This window comes from Eubalaena glacialis, chromosome 5, assembly GCF_028564815.1.
Source record: "Eubalaena glacialis isolate mEubGla1 chromosome 5, mEubGla1.1.hap2.+ XY, whole genome shotgun sequence".
Classification (NCBI taxonomy): Eukaryota; Metazoa; Chordata; class Mammalia; order Artiodactyla; family Balaenidae; genus Eubalaena; species Eubalaena glacialis.
Genome location: NC_083720.1, coordinates 21,068,515 through 21,085,895, shown reverse-complemented (window position 1 = coordinate 21,085,895; position 17,381 = coordinate 21,068,515). Strand labels below are relative to the sequence as shown.

General features: G+C 36.9%; 1 protein-coding gene across 1 annotated transcript in view; it reads right to left on the bottom strand.

Moving 5' to 3' along the window:
• Positions 1-233: 233 nt before the first annotated feature.
• PRDM5 (PR/SET domain 5) overlaps positions 234-17,381 on the bottom strand; it is a 211,301-nt gene continuing 194,153 nt past the window's right edge. Inside the window, exons 14-15 of the mRNA XM_061191122.1 lie at positions 14,183-14,287; positions 234-757 (exon numbers count right to left, since the gene is read on the bottom strand). Coding sequence (XP_061047105.1) covers positions 593-757; positions 14,183-14,287 — 270 coding nt within the window. The 3' untranslated portion in view covers positions 234-592. The remainder of the gene's footprint in view (positions 758-14,182; positions 14,288-17,381) is intronic.

The following is a 17,381-nucleotide window of genomic DNA, read 5'->3' as shown; positions in this document are numbered from 1 at the left end:
CTTTATTTTAAACTGATCTGTTATAAGGAGCTATTTATTAAATAAGATCAACTTTTGGCCTGTTTTAGCAAGTTTTATCCTGTTATCATGCTTGAGACTTTGAAAACTCTTGCCCCTTATCCTTATCTGCAGTGAAATATCTTGGAAATCTTAATCTCTTTCTGGCTAAACTAGTAATAACCAGTTGCAATAACCAGCATCACAAGTGCACACACACACAGACACACATACATACACAAGGATAACAATAAAATAAAAAAGCCTAATAACAGAGTATGTTAATAAACTTCACTATAGAGAGATGGCCAAGAAGAAGAGCCATGGCTCCTTTTTCCATTTTTATAAGACATAACACAAGTAGTATTTTGGAAGGCTACAAAGTTATTTTTTTCCATTTGTACCATTTCTTGACAAAAGTAGGATTTTTTTTTTTTATTTTGCATATGTATCTACAGACTCTAAAGGTAGGCAAATAAGAACTATGAGACCAGTGAATTACTTTTGGCTACTTCTGCTACGCTAATCAGCTGAGAGAAATCTGGGTTTCGTATTAGGAGCCCTTCTGAATGGCTTAATTCCTTTACAGCTACCATTAGCTGTCAGCCTCTCCATGGATATTGTCCATGTGCACTTTGAGGTAGTCATTCCTTGTAAACTTCTTATGGCAAAACTGGCATTCTGCCAGTGGACGATTGGGATTATGAGTCATCTTGTGTCGGATCAGCATTTTCTTCAGGCTAAAAGCCAAGTCACAAACCTAGAAAAGACCCAAAGATACCAATCATATTATATTGAAAAATCTGAAGATACACCAAGTTATCATTTATACAAAATACAATATGCAAATTCCTATTATCAAGTATATACTGACAGGCATAAGAACAAAAGTGCTCTTGAAATAAATGGAACTTAACATCCAAGGTAAAAGGTAAAGAAAATTAATTATAGTTCCAAGAGTTGTTTGCATTTAATGTGTGTCCTCTGCATCCCAACCACTCTCTCTTCCCCCAGCTACTATATTTTTAAACATCTCTAAAGACACAACTCCCTGGAAACAGTATCTTTCTCCCCATAATTCAGTGTATTGACAATTTCATGTTAAACCTCTTAAACAAAATGCCTTGATCTAGAGGGCACCTTTCTAGTATATGGCATAAATAGCACAAGACATGTCTCACCAGTGATCCCTTCAATTTGGACCCATTTGTGAAGTAAAAGGTTAACGCTGCTTTAAGCATCCTAAGCAGAAGTTCGTTATCCACTATTCCAGTTCTTTATTTCCAATTAAAAATACTTCACATTTTCTTCATGTAAGCTCTGCGACATTGCCACCTGACTCAACAGACATTAAACAGCCCAATAATTTAAAATATTAAATTAACCCAGAAGATGTGAGGCATAGTTATTCAAAAATAAAAATGAAATGGAATTCTTTTATAATACCAAAGTTTCATTCAAAGTTTGGTGTTATTCACAAAAATTCCATTTACATGAAATTCTTCAAAAGCACATGCACTGTAAACTAAAATACTTAAATAATGTGAAAATTCCCTGAAAAACATAGTGAATATAATGGGAGAGGTAAAGCCTTGTAAAAATACTGGAAAGAAAGCTGAAGTTCTGAATGAGGTGAAGCATTTGAAAATACAAAAGCAAATAAAAAATTCACTCTCTCTTTATGGGAGAAGGGGGATTTTACATTCTCAGCAACAAGAAACACAGAAGGGCAAGCCCCCAGTTTGGTGAGGAGAGGGAATAATCCAATAATAATGTATTTTGAATTACACATTAGTAGCATAGTGTGACATAAAGAAAGTAAGTTTTAGAGTTTGCTATGGACTGAATGTTGGTGTCCTTTGCTATGGACTTAATGTTGGTGTCCTTTGCTATGGACTGAACGTTTGTGTCCCCTCAAAATTCATAAGTTAAAGCCCTAATCCTTAATGTGATGGTGTTTGAGGTGCAGCCACTGTGAGATAATTAGGGTTAGATGAGCTCATGAGGGTGGAGTGATGGGATTAATGCCCTTATAAAAATGGGAAGCGACACAGATTCTCCCTCTCTCTCTCTGCATGCACACACCAAGGAAGGCCATGTGAGGCATAACCAGGAAGAAGGCCCTCACTAAAAAACCAACTACTCTGGCACCCTGACCTCAGATCCATGAAGGCAGAGAATCTTCATATATTTTATTCACTCATATATCCTAAGGGATAAGACAGTGCCTACAGAGTAGCACTAAACAAGTATTTGTTGAATTAACTAACCAAGTTTCTACCTGATTCTATCACTTCCTAAGGAAGTTTAAATGAACAAACTATGCCTTTTAACTTCAAGTTCCCTCACCTATAAAATGATCACAATGATCATTACCTCACAGAATTAATACTAAGATTAAATGAGGTAATCTACACAAATGGATGTTGTATTGAAGACACTCAATAAATGTTAGTGCCTAGTTTTTCTCCTTCATCTTCTCTGGCAAAAAGAATCATAAGCAGGTTGGAAAGAAGAGACTACAACAGCTACCACATGTGGGGTCCGAGAGAGAACACAGCTACTATAAACAGTAGCAGCTCCCTGCAATATACAAATGATTTTAAAGCAAACAGAATAATTTTCCATGACAAACATAATGCTTCCAATCAATCTGAGGAAAGGACGTTTTTCTTGTGAAATAACTTTGTAAACAAAAGTTTTACAATCATAATTTAAAGCAGACTATATACCTTTAAAGTCACTGAAAAACAAAGCCAGGTAAGTTCACGTCATGTAGTAAAAATCAGGGGATATAGGGAGGGTGGGAGGGAGGGAGACGCAAGAGGGAAGAGATATGGGAACATATGTATATGTATAACTGATTCACTTTGTTATAAAGCAGAAACTAACACACCATTGTAAAGCAATTATACTCCAATAAAGATGTTAAAAAAAAAAATTGGGATAAAAAGGAAAGACCCAGGAACATGAAAGAGCATAAAATACAATGACAGACTATATAATACATGAGTTATGATAAGTGATATAAAATACTGAGTACCCTTAAAGGCTCTGAAATTAGGGTAAAATGGAAAATGCAAACACATGCTATTTTCAAGAAATGTACTTAAAACAACACACACACCCAAACATAATTTTACAAGGGGGCTTGGAATGTGCCTAAGTGTAGAAAATGGTGCCGATGAGAGTGCAACGGTACTGAGTAGCCCTTCCTCAAAAGCACCTTGGACGGACAGAGATTATTACTATTAGTATTTTCACAAGCCTTAAAAGAACCAGGAGTATTACCAGTATGATAGCTCCTAGTCAAAGATGTATATACAAGATGTTCATCCCAGAATTATTTATAAAAGTGGAGTATTACAAATAACTTATTTGCCCAAAGTTAATGAGTATATTCATTTTGATATAACGAGATGAAGAGGTACTTCTCAGCTGTTAAAAAAAAAAGATCATACTTCAAAAAATATGTAAAGGCAAGGGACAATGTAAAGGGAAGAAAACAGAATAAGATTAATGCACAATTTACAATACTGAAATAAAGATGGTAACTGTATCTGTATAAATAAGTATTGGAGGAAAATATCAAGAGATTAATGTTCATATTAGTTGACATCAGTTGAGAAATTTGGAATCATTTTATTTCTGTCTTTATTCCCTTCTGTGTTTCCTAATTTTTCTGGAACAAAAAAGGAAACAAACTTCCAAATATTACTTTGGAATGAAAAAAATACCGTTGGCTGAGTGAAGGTTCTCCATCCTCATCTTCCATGCATGCCTCAAGCCCACTGCCATCACACTTATGCGTCAAGTGCTTTACCTTCCTAAACAGCTTTGAGAGGTCACCAACCACCTCCACATGGCTAAACGGAATGGGGACTCCTGAATCCTCATTTAACATGAAGTTTCAGTATCATCTGACATACCTGGCCACTCCCCTCCTGCCTTTCATTTAGTTTCCGTAAGGACCTATTCTCCTTGTTTTCCTTCTATTTCTCTGGCCACTTTCCTGTACAGGCTCCTTCTCCACCCTAACCTTGAAGTTTGGATCTCAGGGCCTGTTCCTCAGCCCACTTCTTCGTTCGTTAGGTGTTTCCTCCCCTGGTGATCTTCATCATCGTTGTGCTCTGTGTTACTGTTTATATGGAGATCACTCGCCAGTTATCTTATCTCTGAACCCAGTCCTCTCTCCTGATCTGCACAGTGGAGGATCTAACTGCCTGCTGGACAGCTCACTGGGCCTGCAAACTTAGTAAGTCGAAAGTTGAACTGGAGTCGAAAAAATACAACGAACTAGTGAATATGACAAAAAAGAAGCAGACTCACAGATACAGAGAACAAACTAGTGGTTACCAGTGGGGAGAGGGAAGGAGAGAGGGGCAATATAGTGGTAAGGGATTAAGAGGTACAAACTATAGGGTTATAAATTAAGCTACAAAGATATACTGTACAACACAGGAAATATTGCAAATATTTTATAATAACTACAAATGGAATATAACCTTTAAAAATTGTGAATCACTATATTGTACACCTGTAACTTATATAACATTGTATATCAACTATACTTCAATTAAGAAAAAGACTCTTTGTCTCCCAAATCTAAGTCTCAAAACAAAAATGTGCCATCCATCTGACACTTGCTGGAAATCTGGCAGTCAGCCTTGATCCAATGTCTCCCTCATCCCCACCTCATTTAGTCAATTACCACTTCTTCCCTGTACACATTTCTAGAAGACATTTAATAGTCTCCATCTGTGCTGCCACAGCCTGAGTGAAAACCATTACCTGCCTAGACCAGTGCTTCTCTAGCGATAAGAAAACGTTTCAGCATGCACCTATTATCTGTATTTTTAAATAAAATATACCAAGTGTACTAAGGTATTTATAAGTTATATTATTAGAGACAAACTTTTAAGAGAATGTGAAAAAGATGAAATAAACGTTTTTGTATTAATAATTATGACTTCATATTTTCATTAGGCAACATCTAAGATATGATATTTAGGGTCAAAGTCATTTTTAACAAAAATGTAGACAAATACATATTTCAAATGTCTTCTGGATAATTTCAGTTTTTTGGTTTACTTTTTTCCAGATATGACAGTGGCATTTTTTTAATCTAAATTTGCTGCTGACTAGTAATATTAACTCTGTTGTTTTCTTTTTGTTACCTTGTGTCTGTATTATTAATATTATTTTCAATCTGTAGTTTCTGTAAAGGACTCTTTTGTACAAGATTATTTTATTTAAAAACAGATAACAGAATCCACATCTCCACTTAACTGGGAACACATAAATCGCAATCCTAGCAAGCACGGAAAACAAACAAGTGACAACCTGCATCACCATGGAATTGCCACTCTTCCCTCAGATCACATTTAGTAGTGTACATCACAAGAAACCAGCTGTTAACAAGGGTACCAAAGTAATAGAGGGCACCGAAGTCAAGCCTGCTATTCAATGATAATAAAGTTTAATTTTGTTCTTAGTTTTAAAATACACAATAAGCAGGGATCAAAACTGTAATCTTTCCTTCCCATTTCCCAATGGATGTCTCCTAGGCCTCCTGGGATATGCAGCTCCTCACTCGGAAAACCAAAGCCTAGATTATTGCAATAGCCAGTGTCAGTGGTTCTCAAATGGGTGGTACAGTTTCCCCTCCCCTCAGGAAATGTTTGGAACTAGGGGAGGTGTGTAACTGTCCTGAAGAATGGGGGTTGCTGCATGCATTTTATATAGCAGAGGAGATGCAAATTCCCTGTAATGTAGGGACAATTTTACACTGTCAAAAGGACCCAGGTGATAAATACTATCTGAATCTCTCTGCATCCATCCTTATCCCCTTCTGTCCATGCTCCACCCAGCAGGTGGAGGGATTTTTAGAAGTATAAATGTCATTTTACTACATAAAATTGTTCCATGGGTCCTTACTGGATCCTTACTTACTTTAAGGGAAACTCCTAAACTCTAGCCCAACTAATCAACTTTAGTGTAGGCTGTTGAAGACACCACAGCCTTCCTGCCTCAGTACTTTCTCACTTCTCTTTTTCTAGCTGCCTCCTATGCATTCCTCGGGGAGGCCTGTATGATCTTTCTGACAGAAGTCTTCTGTTAAATGCTCTCCTAGTAGCCTTTACTTTTCCTTTATAACACTTACCTCGAGTGTAATTAATTATTTGTGTGCTTTTTAATGTCTCTCCTTACTAGTCCTAAGGAACAGGAAGGCAAGAGTAGTCATTCCATTAATATCTGTTGAACTAAAGAAAGAAAGAAAGGGAAAGGTAGATAATTGATAGATACAATCCCTGTGAGCAATATAAATAACCCAAAGGCTGTGGAATAATTCTGGAGAAACCAAAGAAGGTGTCTTTAGAGATTATTTTCAAGTAAAAGAAACTCTAAATTGTTTTTATAAGTATAAATGAAAATTTGTGATCATGTGTAAGATAGAATTAAAATTTATTCCCTATTTTCTATTTCCCTAGCTCCTTCTCTAAACCTCATGTCAAAAGAACAATAGATACCAAATTCTTCAATGGCTTCCTGTTGAAATTAGATTCAAAATAAATTCCTTAATGTGGCTGAAAGGCTACCAGTTTGCTCTCCAACTTTACCTTGCACCGCTCTCTTCCTCTCTCCCTGGGCTCCAGCTCCACCTGCCTTTTTACTTCCCCTAACACTGCATGCTCTTTCCCACTTACAGGCCTTGATTTATTCTGTTCCCTGAGCCTAGAATGTTCTTTCCCCCATGGCTCCTCTTCATCTTCTAGGTTACTTAGAGTCACTTTCTCAGAGAATTCTTCCCTAACTACTCTTTCATAGCCCACTCCATTTTTTCCTTTCCCAATCTTTATCATAAAATGCAATGAGACATCTATTCAGGTTTATTTGTTTAAGTCTGTACTCCACAAGAATGTGAGTTCTGTGAGGGCAGGGGACATGGCGTCTTGTTCACTGTTTTATTAGTTATTTATTTCTGGCACCGGGACTAGGTTTAAGGGCTGGCATCAACTTTCACCGTGTGCCAGGAATGACCCTTAGCAATTTCTAAACATTAGCTTGTTCAATCCTCACAACCACCCTTTTAGGTATTATCCCCATTTCACAGAAGGAAATTGACACACACACTTCTGTCTCAAGCAGGTTGCCCAAGGTCACAGAATGAGGAAGTGGTCTCCAGGATTTAAACCCAGACAGTCTGGGTTCAGAATCTATACCACCCCCCAAGGGCCAACTATTAAAAAAGTCTCTCACTTCAAACAGAGATATGTGAGCCCACTATACTTTCTTCCATTTGCCTGGCTGACACCATTTTTAAGAAATAAAAATCTCTTTGAACAAATAAAGGAGGTTCTCAGACAGTTCAGCTCACCAGTGTGTTGTGAGGGATACGAAGTGCAAGTCCATTTACATAGTCACCATGGGAAAATTACAGCAGCTGCAAGCTGGAGAAATGGAAAGGAAGTTAAGCAGGATGCTGAAGTCATTGATGACGGCTCAGAATTAAGGAGTTCGAGAAGCTCCAATAGGACGTGGGATTGGAACAATCCAACAGATTGTTGAACGAGGGCCAAGGCAGAGGGTTAAATGTCAGCAGAGAGTAGCTGATGTCACGGTTGTGAAACTGACTACCCCAGACATTAAAAGCTATGTTTTCATGAACTTAAATGCAGTCATTAAGAGACTTCAAACTGATGCTCTGTATAAATCAGCCACATGTGAGGTCTTTTATAGTCATTTTAAAAATAGGGAAGAGCAAGGAGTTCCAAAAGTGCCACAGAGATGCTTCCTTTTCTTTCTTTCCGCATGTGATTATTACACAACCCTTCAGCCTACTCCAACTTAGTATTAATTCACTTTCCCAAAAAATGGGGAAATATTTTATTCCTTCTCTAGGCCAGAGGTAAACTGATTTTGTCTTAAGGTAAAGGGAAACAGCATGCTTAATAGAAAGTCCTTGGAGATAATGTCAGGATTTTATACAGACATCTTCAGTTAACAAATATTTATCACATACAGTGTGTCCACCACTTCAGTAAGGAGAACAATGACAAAGAGCGCTCTGCCCTGCCTCAGTGGAGTCCATGGTGTTAAGGAGAAATACTCGTAATGCCATGAACACAATGCCAAGAGAGGCACACAGGAGGGCGCGATGACTCTTCCCGGATGCACAGGGGTTATCACGTCCTAAGGTGGGGAGTGACATTCCAGGGAGAAGGAAGAAGATGTACAAAGGTACAGAGGAGTGAAGAGCAAGGCTCAGGTGGGGAATGAAAATTGTTCACTAAGGCTGAAGATGAGACATTGTTAGGGGAATAACTTGAAAAGGAAGTTAGAAGGCTGGAGCCAAATCCTAGAGACCCTGATAATCATAATAAGAAACTGGAAGGATGTATATTCTGCAAGCGGTGGGACTTGAAGAAGAGACTGAAACCGAAGTATAATTTAGTCAGCAAGCTAGAGAGTACACAACTGGAATCAGGGAGGCCAAACAATGTTCCACACCAAGCCAGAAATGATTTGGACATAAACTCAGACAGTGGTCATTGATTCATTTATTCATTCCTTTAAAATATTCTTTGAATGCTTCTTATACGCCAGGCATTGTTCTAGGGCTGGGAATACAGCAATAAACAATAACGAAAAACTCTGTGGTCATGGAGCTTATAATAAATGATAAATAATTAAACAAACAAATACGTAATATTTCAGGCGGATGTAAGTACAGTGAAGGAGAAGACGACTATGGGGTGAGAGTTAAGAAAGTAATGGAAATAACAGAGAAAGAAATTTGAGCCGAGAACTGACAGAAGCACAGGAACAGGTCATAAAGATACCTGAGAAGGGTGTTCCAGGCTGGGGAAACAGCAAATACAAAGACCTATTCACAGGAGTGTGCTCAGTGTGTCTGAAAGAACAGCAAGGAAGCCATGTGGCCGGAGTGAGGCGGAGGGGGCGGTGAAGCCAGAGAGGCTGGGGCAGAAGGGCGGGGGGTGCAGGTCACGTGGCCACTTCCAGACGCTGGTACAACTCTGGTTTTCACTCTAAATGAGATGGACGGTCGTTGAGGGTTTGAGCCAATGAGACTAATGTAATACATACGTAATCTACACACACATACGTAAAATCTGACTCGGGTTTTAGAAAGATCACTGTGGGTGGCAAGTTGAGGACAGACTAAGGAGCAAAGATGGAAGGAGAGAGATCAATTAAAAAGCTATTGTGTTGTTCCAGGAGACTAGGTTGGTAGTTGTGGAGGTGTAAGAAGTGTTCACATTCTCAACTTACATACAAAGCCATCAGATTTGCTACTGCACTGGATGTAGGGGGTGACAGAAAGAGAGAAGTGAAGGTGGCAATGGAAATTTAGAGAAGGTGATAGGTTTGAGAAATATAGACAAGCAAAGAGGGTCAGGAATTACTGGGGCTGAGAGGAAGCTGCATGGGTTTGATCCCTGGAATCCTGATTTGGCCAGTTACAAGCAGTGAATGATAGGCAAGTCATTCAACCCCAGGGAGCCTCGATTGCTTCCTATAGGTGGAAATAACACCTACATATTTCTGGACTGTAGTGAAATCAGAGACCATATACAAACTATGGATCACTGTGTCTTTCTAACTACAGAAGCTCAACTAGATGATGCTATTGGTCATGGCTCAGGGAAAAAGAGGTGTCTGGCATGAGGCTCAGACCTTTGGCTTGGGCTATTTGGAGACAGTGGAGTTCTCAGAGAGATGGGTAGTTGAAGGAAACATGTTGAGAGATTGAGAAGGCTGGGAGATCATGATTTCAGTCTGGAATACAGGAGAGATGTCTCATAGGCACCTCACAATATCTGTCTAGAGTTCAAAGAGAAATCTAGGCAGGGAAAGAAAGATTTGGAAGTCATCTACCATATGTGTAGTAGCTAAAGATATTTAAAGTTGAATAGGTATGGCATGCTGGGGGAGCTGCATGGCATGGAACGACTGGGCCTAAGGTGTTAGAGTAGTGTTGATGAGTGAGGTGGCATTTGAGCAAAATTGTAAAGAACTGAAATGGATATGTATCAGTTTCTTCTTTACAATTTTGCTCAAATGCCACTCAAATGTCATATATATATGGTATGTCTACTATATATATGTATACACACACACACACACACACACACACACACATATATATATATGGTAGACAGTGGGAACAGGAGCAGAAAAAAGACTTTCTAGGCAGAGGGAACAGTGTATGCAAGGTACCTGGAACAAGAGACAGAGATATGAAACAGTATCACTACTTCCGGAAACTCTAAGTGTTAGTGCAAAGAAACTGCAGAGTACTGACAGATAAGATTATTAAGACATAAAATAATAAGAATTGAGAAAGACCATAATAATTTTTCAGTCAAGTAGGAAGGCGGATTTTACCTTATAGGTTGTGAGAAGCCATCATAGAGAAGCACATGATTGAGTATACATTAAAACAGTCACATTGTGATATTACTACCAAACCCAAAGAAATAAAAACGATTATAAGAGAACACTATGAACTGTATGCCAACAAATTAGATAACCTAGTTGTCATGGACAAATTCCTAGAAATACACAAATTACCAAAACAGACTCAAGAAGAAACAGAAAAATTCAGAAGACCTATAACAAGTACAGAAATTGAATCAAAAAACCTCCCAACAAAGAAAAGTCCAGAACTCAATGGTTTCACTGATGAATTCTAACAAACATTTAAAGAAGAATTAACACCAATACTCTCAAACTCTTCCCAAAAATAGAAAAGGAGGGAATACTTCCTAACTAATTCTGTGACGCCAGCACGACCTTGACACCAAAGCCAGACAAAGATATTACAATGAAAGAAAACTACAGACTAACTAATACCCCTATGAATATATATGAAAAAATCTTCAAATGAACAAACAAAAAAACAAGACAAAACAAAACAAAAAACTCTAACAAGCTGAATCCAAGATCATGTTAAGAGGATTATAAGCCATGAACAAGTGGTACTTATTCCAGGACTGTAATGGTAGTTCAACATAAAAGGAAATCAAACAATGTACCACACCACATTAACAGGACAAAAGGAAAGAAAATGATAATTTCAAGTGATTCAGAAAAGCATTTGACAAGATTCAAAACCCTGTCTTGATAAAAATATTCAGAGAACTAGAAGAGAACCTCCTCAACACAATAAAGGACATTTATAAAAAACTCACATCTACCATCATATTTAATGGTAAAAGACTGAAAAAATGCAAAAGAATGGACCTCTAACTCACACCATATACAAAAAATTAACTCAAAAAGGATCAAAGGCCTAAATGTAAGAGCTAAAACTATAAAGCTCTTAGAAAAAAATATAAGGGTAAATCTTTATGACCTCGAATTTGGCAATAGATTCTTAGATATGACACCAAATGCATGATGAGAAGGAGAAAATGGGTAAATTAAACTTCATCAAGACTGAAAAGTTTTGTGCATCAAAGGATATTATCAAGAAAGCAAAAAGAGAACATATAGAATGAAAGAAAATATTTGCAATCATATCTGTAAGGGTCTAGTATCCAGTATCTCACACTCAACAACAGAGACAAGCAACACAATTTTAAAATGGGCAAAGGACTTGAATAGACATTTCTCCAAAGAAGATACACAACTGGCTGACAAACAAGTACATGGAGAGATGTTAAACATCATTAATCCTCTGGGAAATGTAAATCAAAACGACAATGATATACCACTTCACATCCACTAAGATGACTATAATTTTAAAAAACAGAAAATAATAAGTGTTTACAAGGATGAGGAGAAATTGGAATCCTCGTGCGTTCCTGGTGGGAATATAAAATGGTACAGCTACTGTGAAAAGCAGTATGGCAGTTCCTCAAAAAGACAGAATCACTATATGGACACAGCAATTCCACTCCTAGGTATATATCCAAAAGAACTGAAAACAGGTACTTAAAACTTGTATACACACGTTTGTCTCAGCACTGTTCACAATAGCCACGAGGTAGAAACAACCCAAATGTTCATCAGCTGATGAACAGATAAATTGTGTTGTCGACATAAAATAGAGTATCATTCAGCCATAAAAAGTAATGGTGTACTGATACCAGCTGCAATGTAGATTATCCATGAAAACATTGTGCTAAGTGAAAGAAGCCAGTCACAAAAGGTCACATATTGTATGATTCATTTATATTAAATATCCAGAAGAGGTAAATCTATAGAAATGAAAGCAGACTGGTGCCTGCCAGGGTCTGGGGAGAGTGAGGAATAACTGTTTAATGGGTATGGAACTTTATGTGGGGATGATAAAAATGTTTTGGAATCAGAGGTGATGGCTGCACATCACCGTCAATGTACTAAATGCCACTGAAGTGTTCCCTTTAAAATGGTTAATTTTATGTTATGTGAATTTCATTTCGATTTTTAAAAAATCACCTTGGTGGGGTGGAGAACACATATACAGGAGATTGGACGTAATAAGAAATAGTGAGGTGAGGGTCCAGGCTATGCACTGCTAGTGGGAATGGAAACTGAGAGGAAGTAATGGATTTGAGAACTATTTAGGAAGGAGATAGACTGGAAGGGGTGAGAAAGGATGACTTCTATCTGGAATGGGTAGGTTAAGAGAATAAGATTTTGGAACAGACAGCCAGTTCCCTGACCAGGCTGCATTTCAGGGAAGTTTTGGAGGCATTAAACTTGGATCTCTTCTCAACAGACCAGTCCGGACTGCAGGTAAGGCTCAGAGAGATTTGAACATCTGACAGAAGTAAATGGGATAGAAGTAGATAGAAAAAATCATGCTTGTAACATAATTTTTAAAAAATAACATCATGGTCCAGTCTATGTAAGGAAGCAGTCCACAAAAATATTCAGCATAAATAAAAGTCAGGTAGAGCGTGATGGAAGGAAGATGTCCATACACAGTTAATATTTAATTTCTATCTCCCATCACTTATTTGTGTAGTTGTACAATTAAATAACCCAAAAAAAGTTTTGCTTTTATGAAAATGCTTCCAATAAAAGCACCAATGGACTGAACGTTCAATCCATTAAATTATGAAACTGGCTGTACCTCCAGTTCAGGATAGAGCTCTCCATGTGTACATTTCTTTCTCTACAAGTAGTTCTCCCCTTAAAGAAGTTCACTGTTGATAAAGGTATTTTTATGAGTAGGCCCACTGGGAGTACGTTGTTGCCTTAACCTTACCACCAAAGTTTCATGGAAAGACAAGGAAAACATCTTATGTTTGTGAGTTTCCTTTCATATGGACTGCTTACTCCATCCTTTATCCTTTGGGATATGCCAAGGGGACTGAGTACTCAAGTTTCCCTCAACATTTAAAGAGAACTATGTACTGTGCAATTTCACAGATTACAACTTTAATGTTTCTTCTTACATTGAGCTACATTAATACTTTTTTTTTTTTTGCTATTTTTGTGTTAGAAATAAGAACAAGAAGTAAATGTTTTCCCTAACACCTGTGTCAATTTTCTGTCAACTGTCAATCTTACATAGAATGGTGATGCTGTTCATCGATGAACCATTTTTCTCTAAATTAATCAATGATCCAATTAATTTTACTGACAATGGTAGTATTTCTGTCCTTTCATTAATAATGTGAACTACGTCGATAATTTCATTTCACTTCAAATGTCATAAGCAGAAAATCTAAACAATTAGCAGTGGCGTTTTTTAAACAAAGGAGTTTATGCATATTTTAGAAATTCATTGTTTGGCTTTAACAAAATAAATAATATCTATAACCAGTTAAATCTCTGGTTTAACTATCATTAACCTGTCAAAGACTTGGACAGACACATGAAAGCTGTCTTGAATCATCATGTATTTATACCTTGGAAGAACAACTCAATTGCATTAAAACAGGGTACAAGCAAGTCTTAAAGAAAATCAGAGTTCATTTGCTGCCAGTAAACTAGGATAAAAAACATTGCTACAACGTGGTTACATGGATTATGCAATCAAAAGGTATAAAGAGCACAAGACATTAATAGACACAGATCAGCACTGTAAAGCTCACACACACACACACACTCTCTCTCTCATACATGCACAAATAGATGCATGGATACACCCCCACACACATACATATCTCCTGTTACCGGAGGTTACTGGAGGACACTAGGGAAAGAAAAGGGAAGCCAAACTCACGTCACACTGAAAAGGCTTTTCTCCGGTGTGCGTCCTCTTGTGCTCATCCAGGCCTCGCTTCTGGCTGAAGGCCTTGCTGCACTCTGAGCACTTGTATGGCTTCTCCTGCAGTCAGTGAAAAGAGACCATGAATTCGAGTGAATGCACAGCCCTCCTTATGAAGGCGTACGTGGAAGGGTGTCTTATCTAGTTCTGCAAGGTGCTGCAGCACATTCACAGTGGTGTCATGAATTATTTTAAATTTTCAGGGGAAAACAGGAGTACTCAAAATCTCTTGGGCAGTCTTAAAACTACCAGGTGGTTCACAGTTCCAACACTAGACTGCACAACATTTCTTTCGATGCAGTCCTATCTGTGCAAAGGGAGATTGCTGCATGATTGTTGTGATCTAACTACTTACTGAACTGAACTTATGTTTTCTTTTGGTTTCGGAGTGCCTGCCATAAGGGCTTCGTGGAGCAAGACAGTTTGGGACCCCTGGTTTAGATGGTGCAAACTGTTCACTGTCTCAAAGAGATTCCTGGGAATGAAAGCTCAGAACCAAATGTTCAACAGATTTTGGGGGTAAATTTAAGAAGTTAGAGCTCAACTGTGCTTTAAGTATTTTCATTTCCTTTTTTTTTAACATCTTTATTGGAGTATAATTGCTTTACAATGGTGTGTTAGTTTCTGCTTTATAACAAAGTGAATCAGCTATACATATACATATATCCCCATATCTCCTCCCTCTTGCGTCTCCCTCCCACCCTCCCTATCCCACCCCTCTAGGTGGTCACAAAGCACCAAGCTGATCTCCCTGTGCTATGCGGCTGCTTCCCACTAGCTATCTATTTTACATTTGGTAGTATATATATGTCAGTGCCACTCTCTCACTTCGTCCCAGCTTACCCTTCCCCCTCCCCGTGTCCTCAAGTCCATTCTCTACCTCTGCGTCTTTATTCTTGTCCTGCCCCTAGGTTCTTCAGAAGCTTTTTTTTTTTTTTTAAGATTCCTTATATATGTGTTAGCATTTCTATTGTCCAATCTTTTTGCCTAGGTAGGATGTTCTTTTATAAAATCTAAATTACTTTTTAAAATGAGGCATTTTTTTACAGCTGGTCATAGACTCTTAAGGAAAAGAAATATATCCACAGGCAAAGGAAAAAATTATCCAAATTCCTTAGCCATCTTTGATACCAGGAACTTACATCACCATCTTTTTAGCTTGGAATAAATTGCAAAATAAATTAACATTGTTTCATCAAAACAGCAGGCCACTAATTACTAAACAGTGCATTGATAAACAGATTTGTTTAAAGTAAAATTGCAGTGTTTTTTCAAATACAGCTTCAAAAATATTGTTATAGACACTTTTTGAATTGAGGTAGTGTGTATATATGTTTTTATTTCACGTTAATGTAGACAAGTTCTATTTATATTTTCTCCTTGGTATTTAAAAGATATTATGAAAATTTTCAGACCTACAAAACGGTATGTAAACAATCAAACACACATATGTGTACCCATCGGCTAGCTTAAGAAATGGCACATTCTTGTGAACGTGAGCTCCGGTTCATTCATTCTTAGTGAGTATAGTATTACATTCAATGGCTACATTCTCCAGTGATGGAGAGTTAAGTTTTTCCCAAGTTTTCACTCTTACAAATAAAGTTGTTCTGAATATTCTTGTAAATGTATACTTGAACACAGGTGAGCATAATTCCCTACAGCATGTATATCTAGAAGTGGAACTGCACCTTCAACTTTTCTAGGAATGGCCAAGTAGCTCTACAAAGTGAGTAAACCATTTTACACTCCAATATCCAGTATATCCTTATAATTTTATCACTGTAGCTTACAAATTTTGAAACTCTCATTAGGTACACGGTGAGTATATTTAAGTTTAAAACTATTCTACTCCTGGAAAATAGGACCTTTTATCATTTTGAAATGACCTTCTTCTTCTGTAATCATCCTTTTTACCTTAAAATTAATTTGGTATTAATATAGCTATAAAAGCTTTTTAAAATTAGTATCTGCTGGGGTTTGGGAGACTTGTTGAGATGTTGGTCAAAGGGTACAAATTTGCAGTTAGAAGATGAATAAGTTCTGGAGATCTAATGCACAGCATTGTGAATATAGTCAACTGCACTGTAGTATGCAGTTGCTAAAAGTTGCTAAAAGACTAGATCCTAAATGTTCTCACTGCAAAGAAGAAATGATAATTACATGACATGATGAAGGTGTTAGCTAACACTATGATGTAATCATACTATAATATACAAATGTATCAAATCAACAGGTTGCATGCCTTAAACTTATACAATGTTATATGTCAACTATATCTCAGTTTAAAAAGAGAGTCAAAAAATAAAATTAGTATTTGCCTGGTATATTCATCTTTTTACTTTCAAACAGTCTATATATCCTTAGGTATGATAAGCGTCTGTTGTAAACAGCATACGACTCAATTTTTTTAATCCAAACTGATGGCACTTTTCTTAAGATGGTGAACTTTGCTTTTTAATATTTATTATCATTTAAAAATTATATTGTTATAATAGAATTTAATTACCATTATAATAAATAAAATACAATAGTATCATATTTATCATTATTAATATATTTAAATAAATTTCTAACATTTAATTTTGTGTACATAAATTTCTAACATTTTATTTTGTGTACTGCTTTTATCTTGCTTGTTTTAGAAGGTTTTTTCCCCTATATTTTCTTTCATGTTTTGGATTTCCTTTCCCCCCTGCATTATTATAGAACTTACAAACTCTATTTCTATCCTTTTACTGGTTATCCTTAAAATTTTCTTTACCATGTACATTTAACACAATTAAAGTTATTTATTTTACCTCATATTAATTAACATGCCCTGTAGAATGCTCTGTCTTACATGTTATGTGTAGCAGTATTTCATTTGTATCTTGATTTTTAATGCCCGGTATGGAATCATTATTATTTTATACAATCAGTGTGGTTTAGCCCTACACACTTTAACAATTTCTTTACTTTTCATGCTTTCTTACATATTTGAATTTCCAAGGATCTGTTGATAGTAAATTCTGATTTTGATTGAAAGTGGCTTTGCTTCTCATTTGTCATTGAATGGAAGCCTACAACCCCAATTAGATCTTTCTATTTTTCATGTCTCTTAACCTGCCTTTGCCATTTCCATCTCTTTGTATTGCATTCTATGTAATTTCTT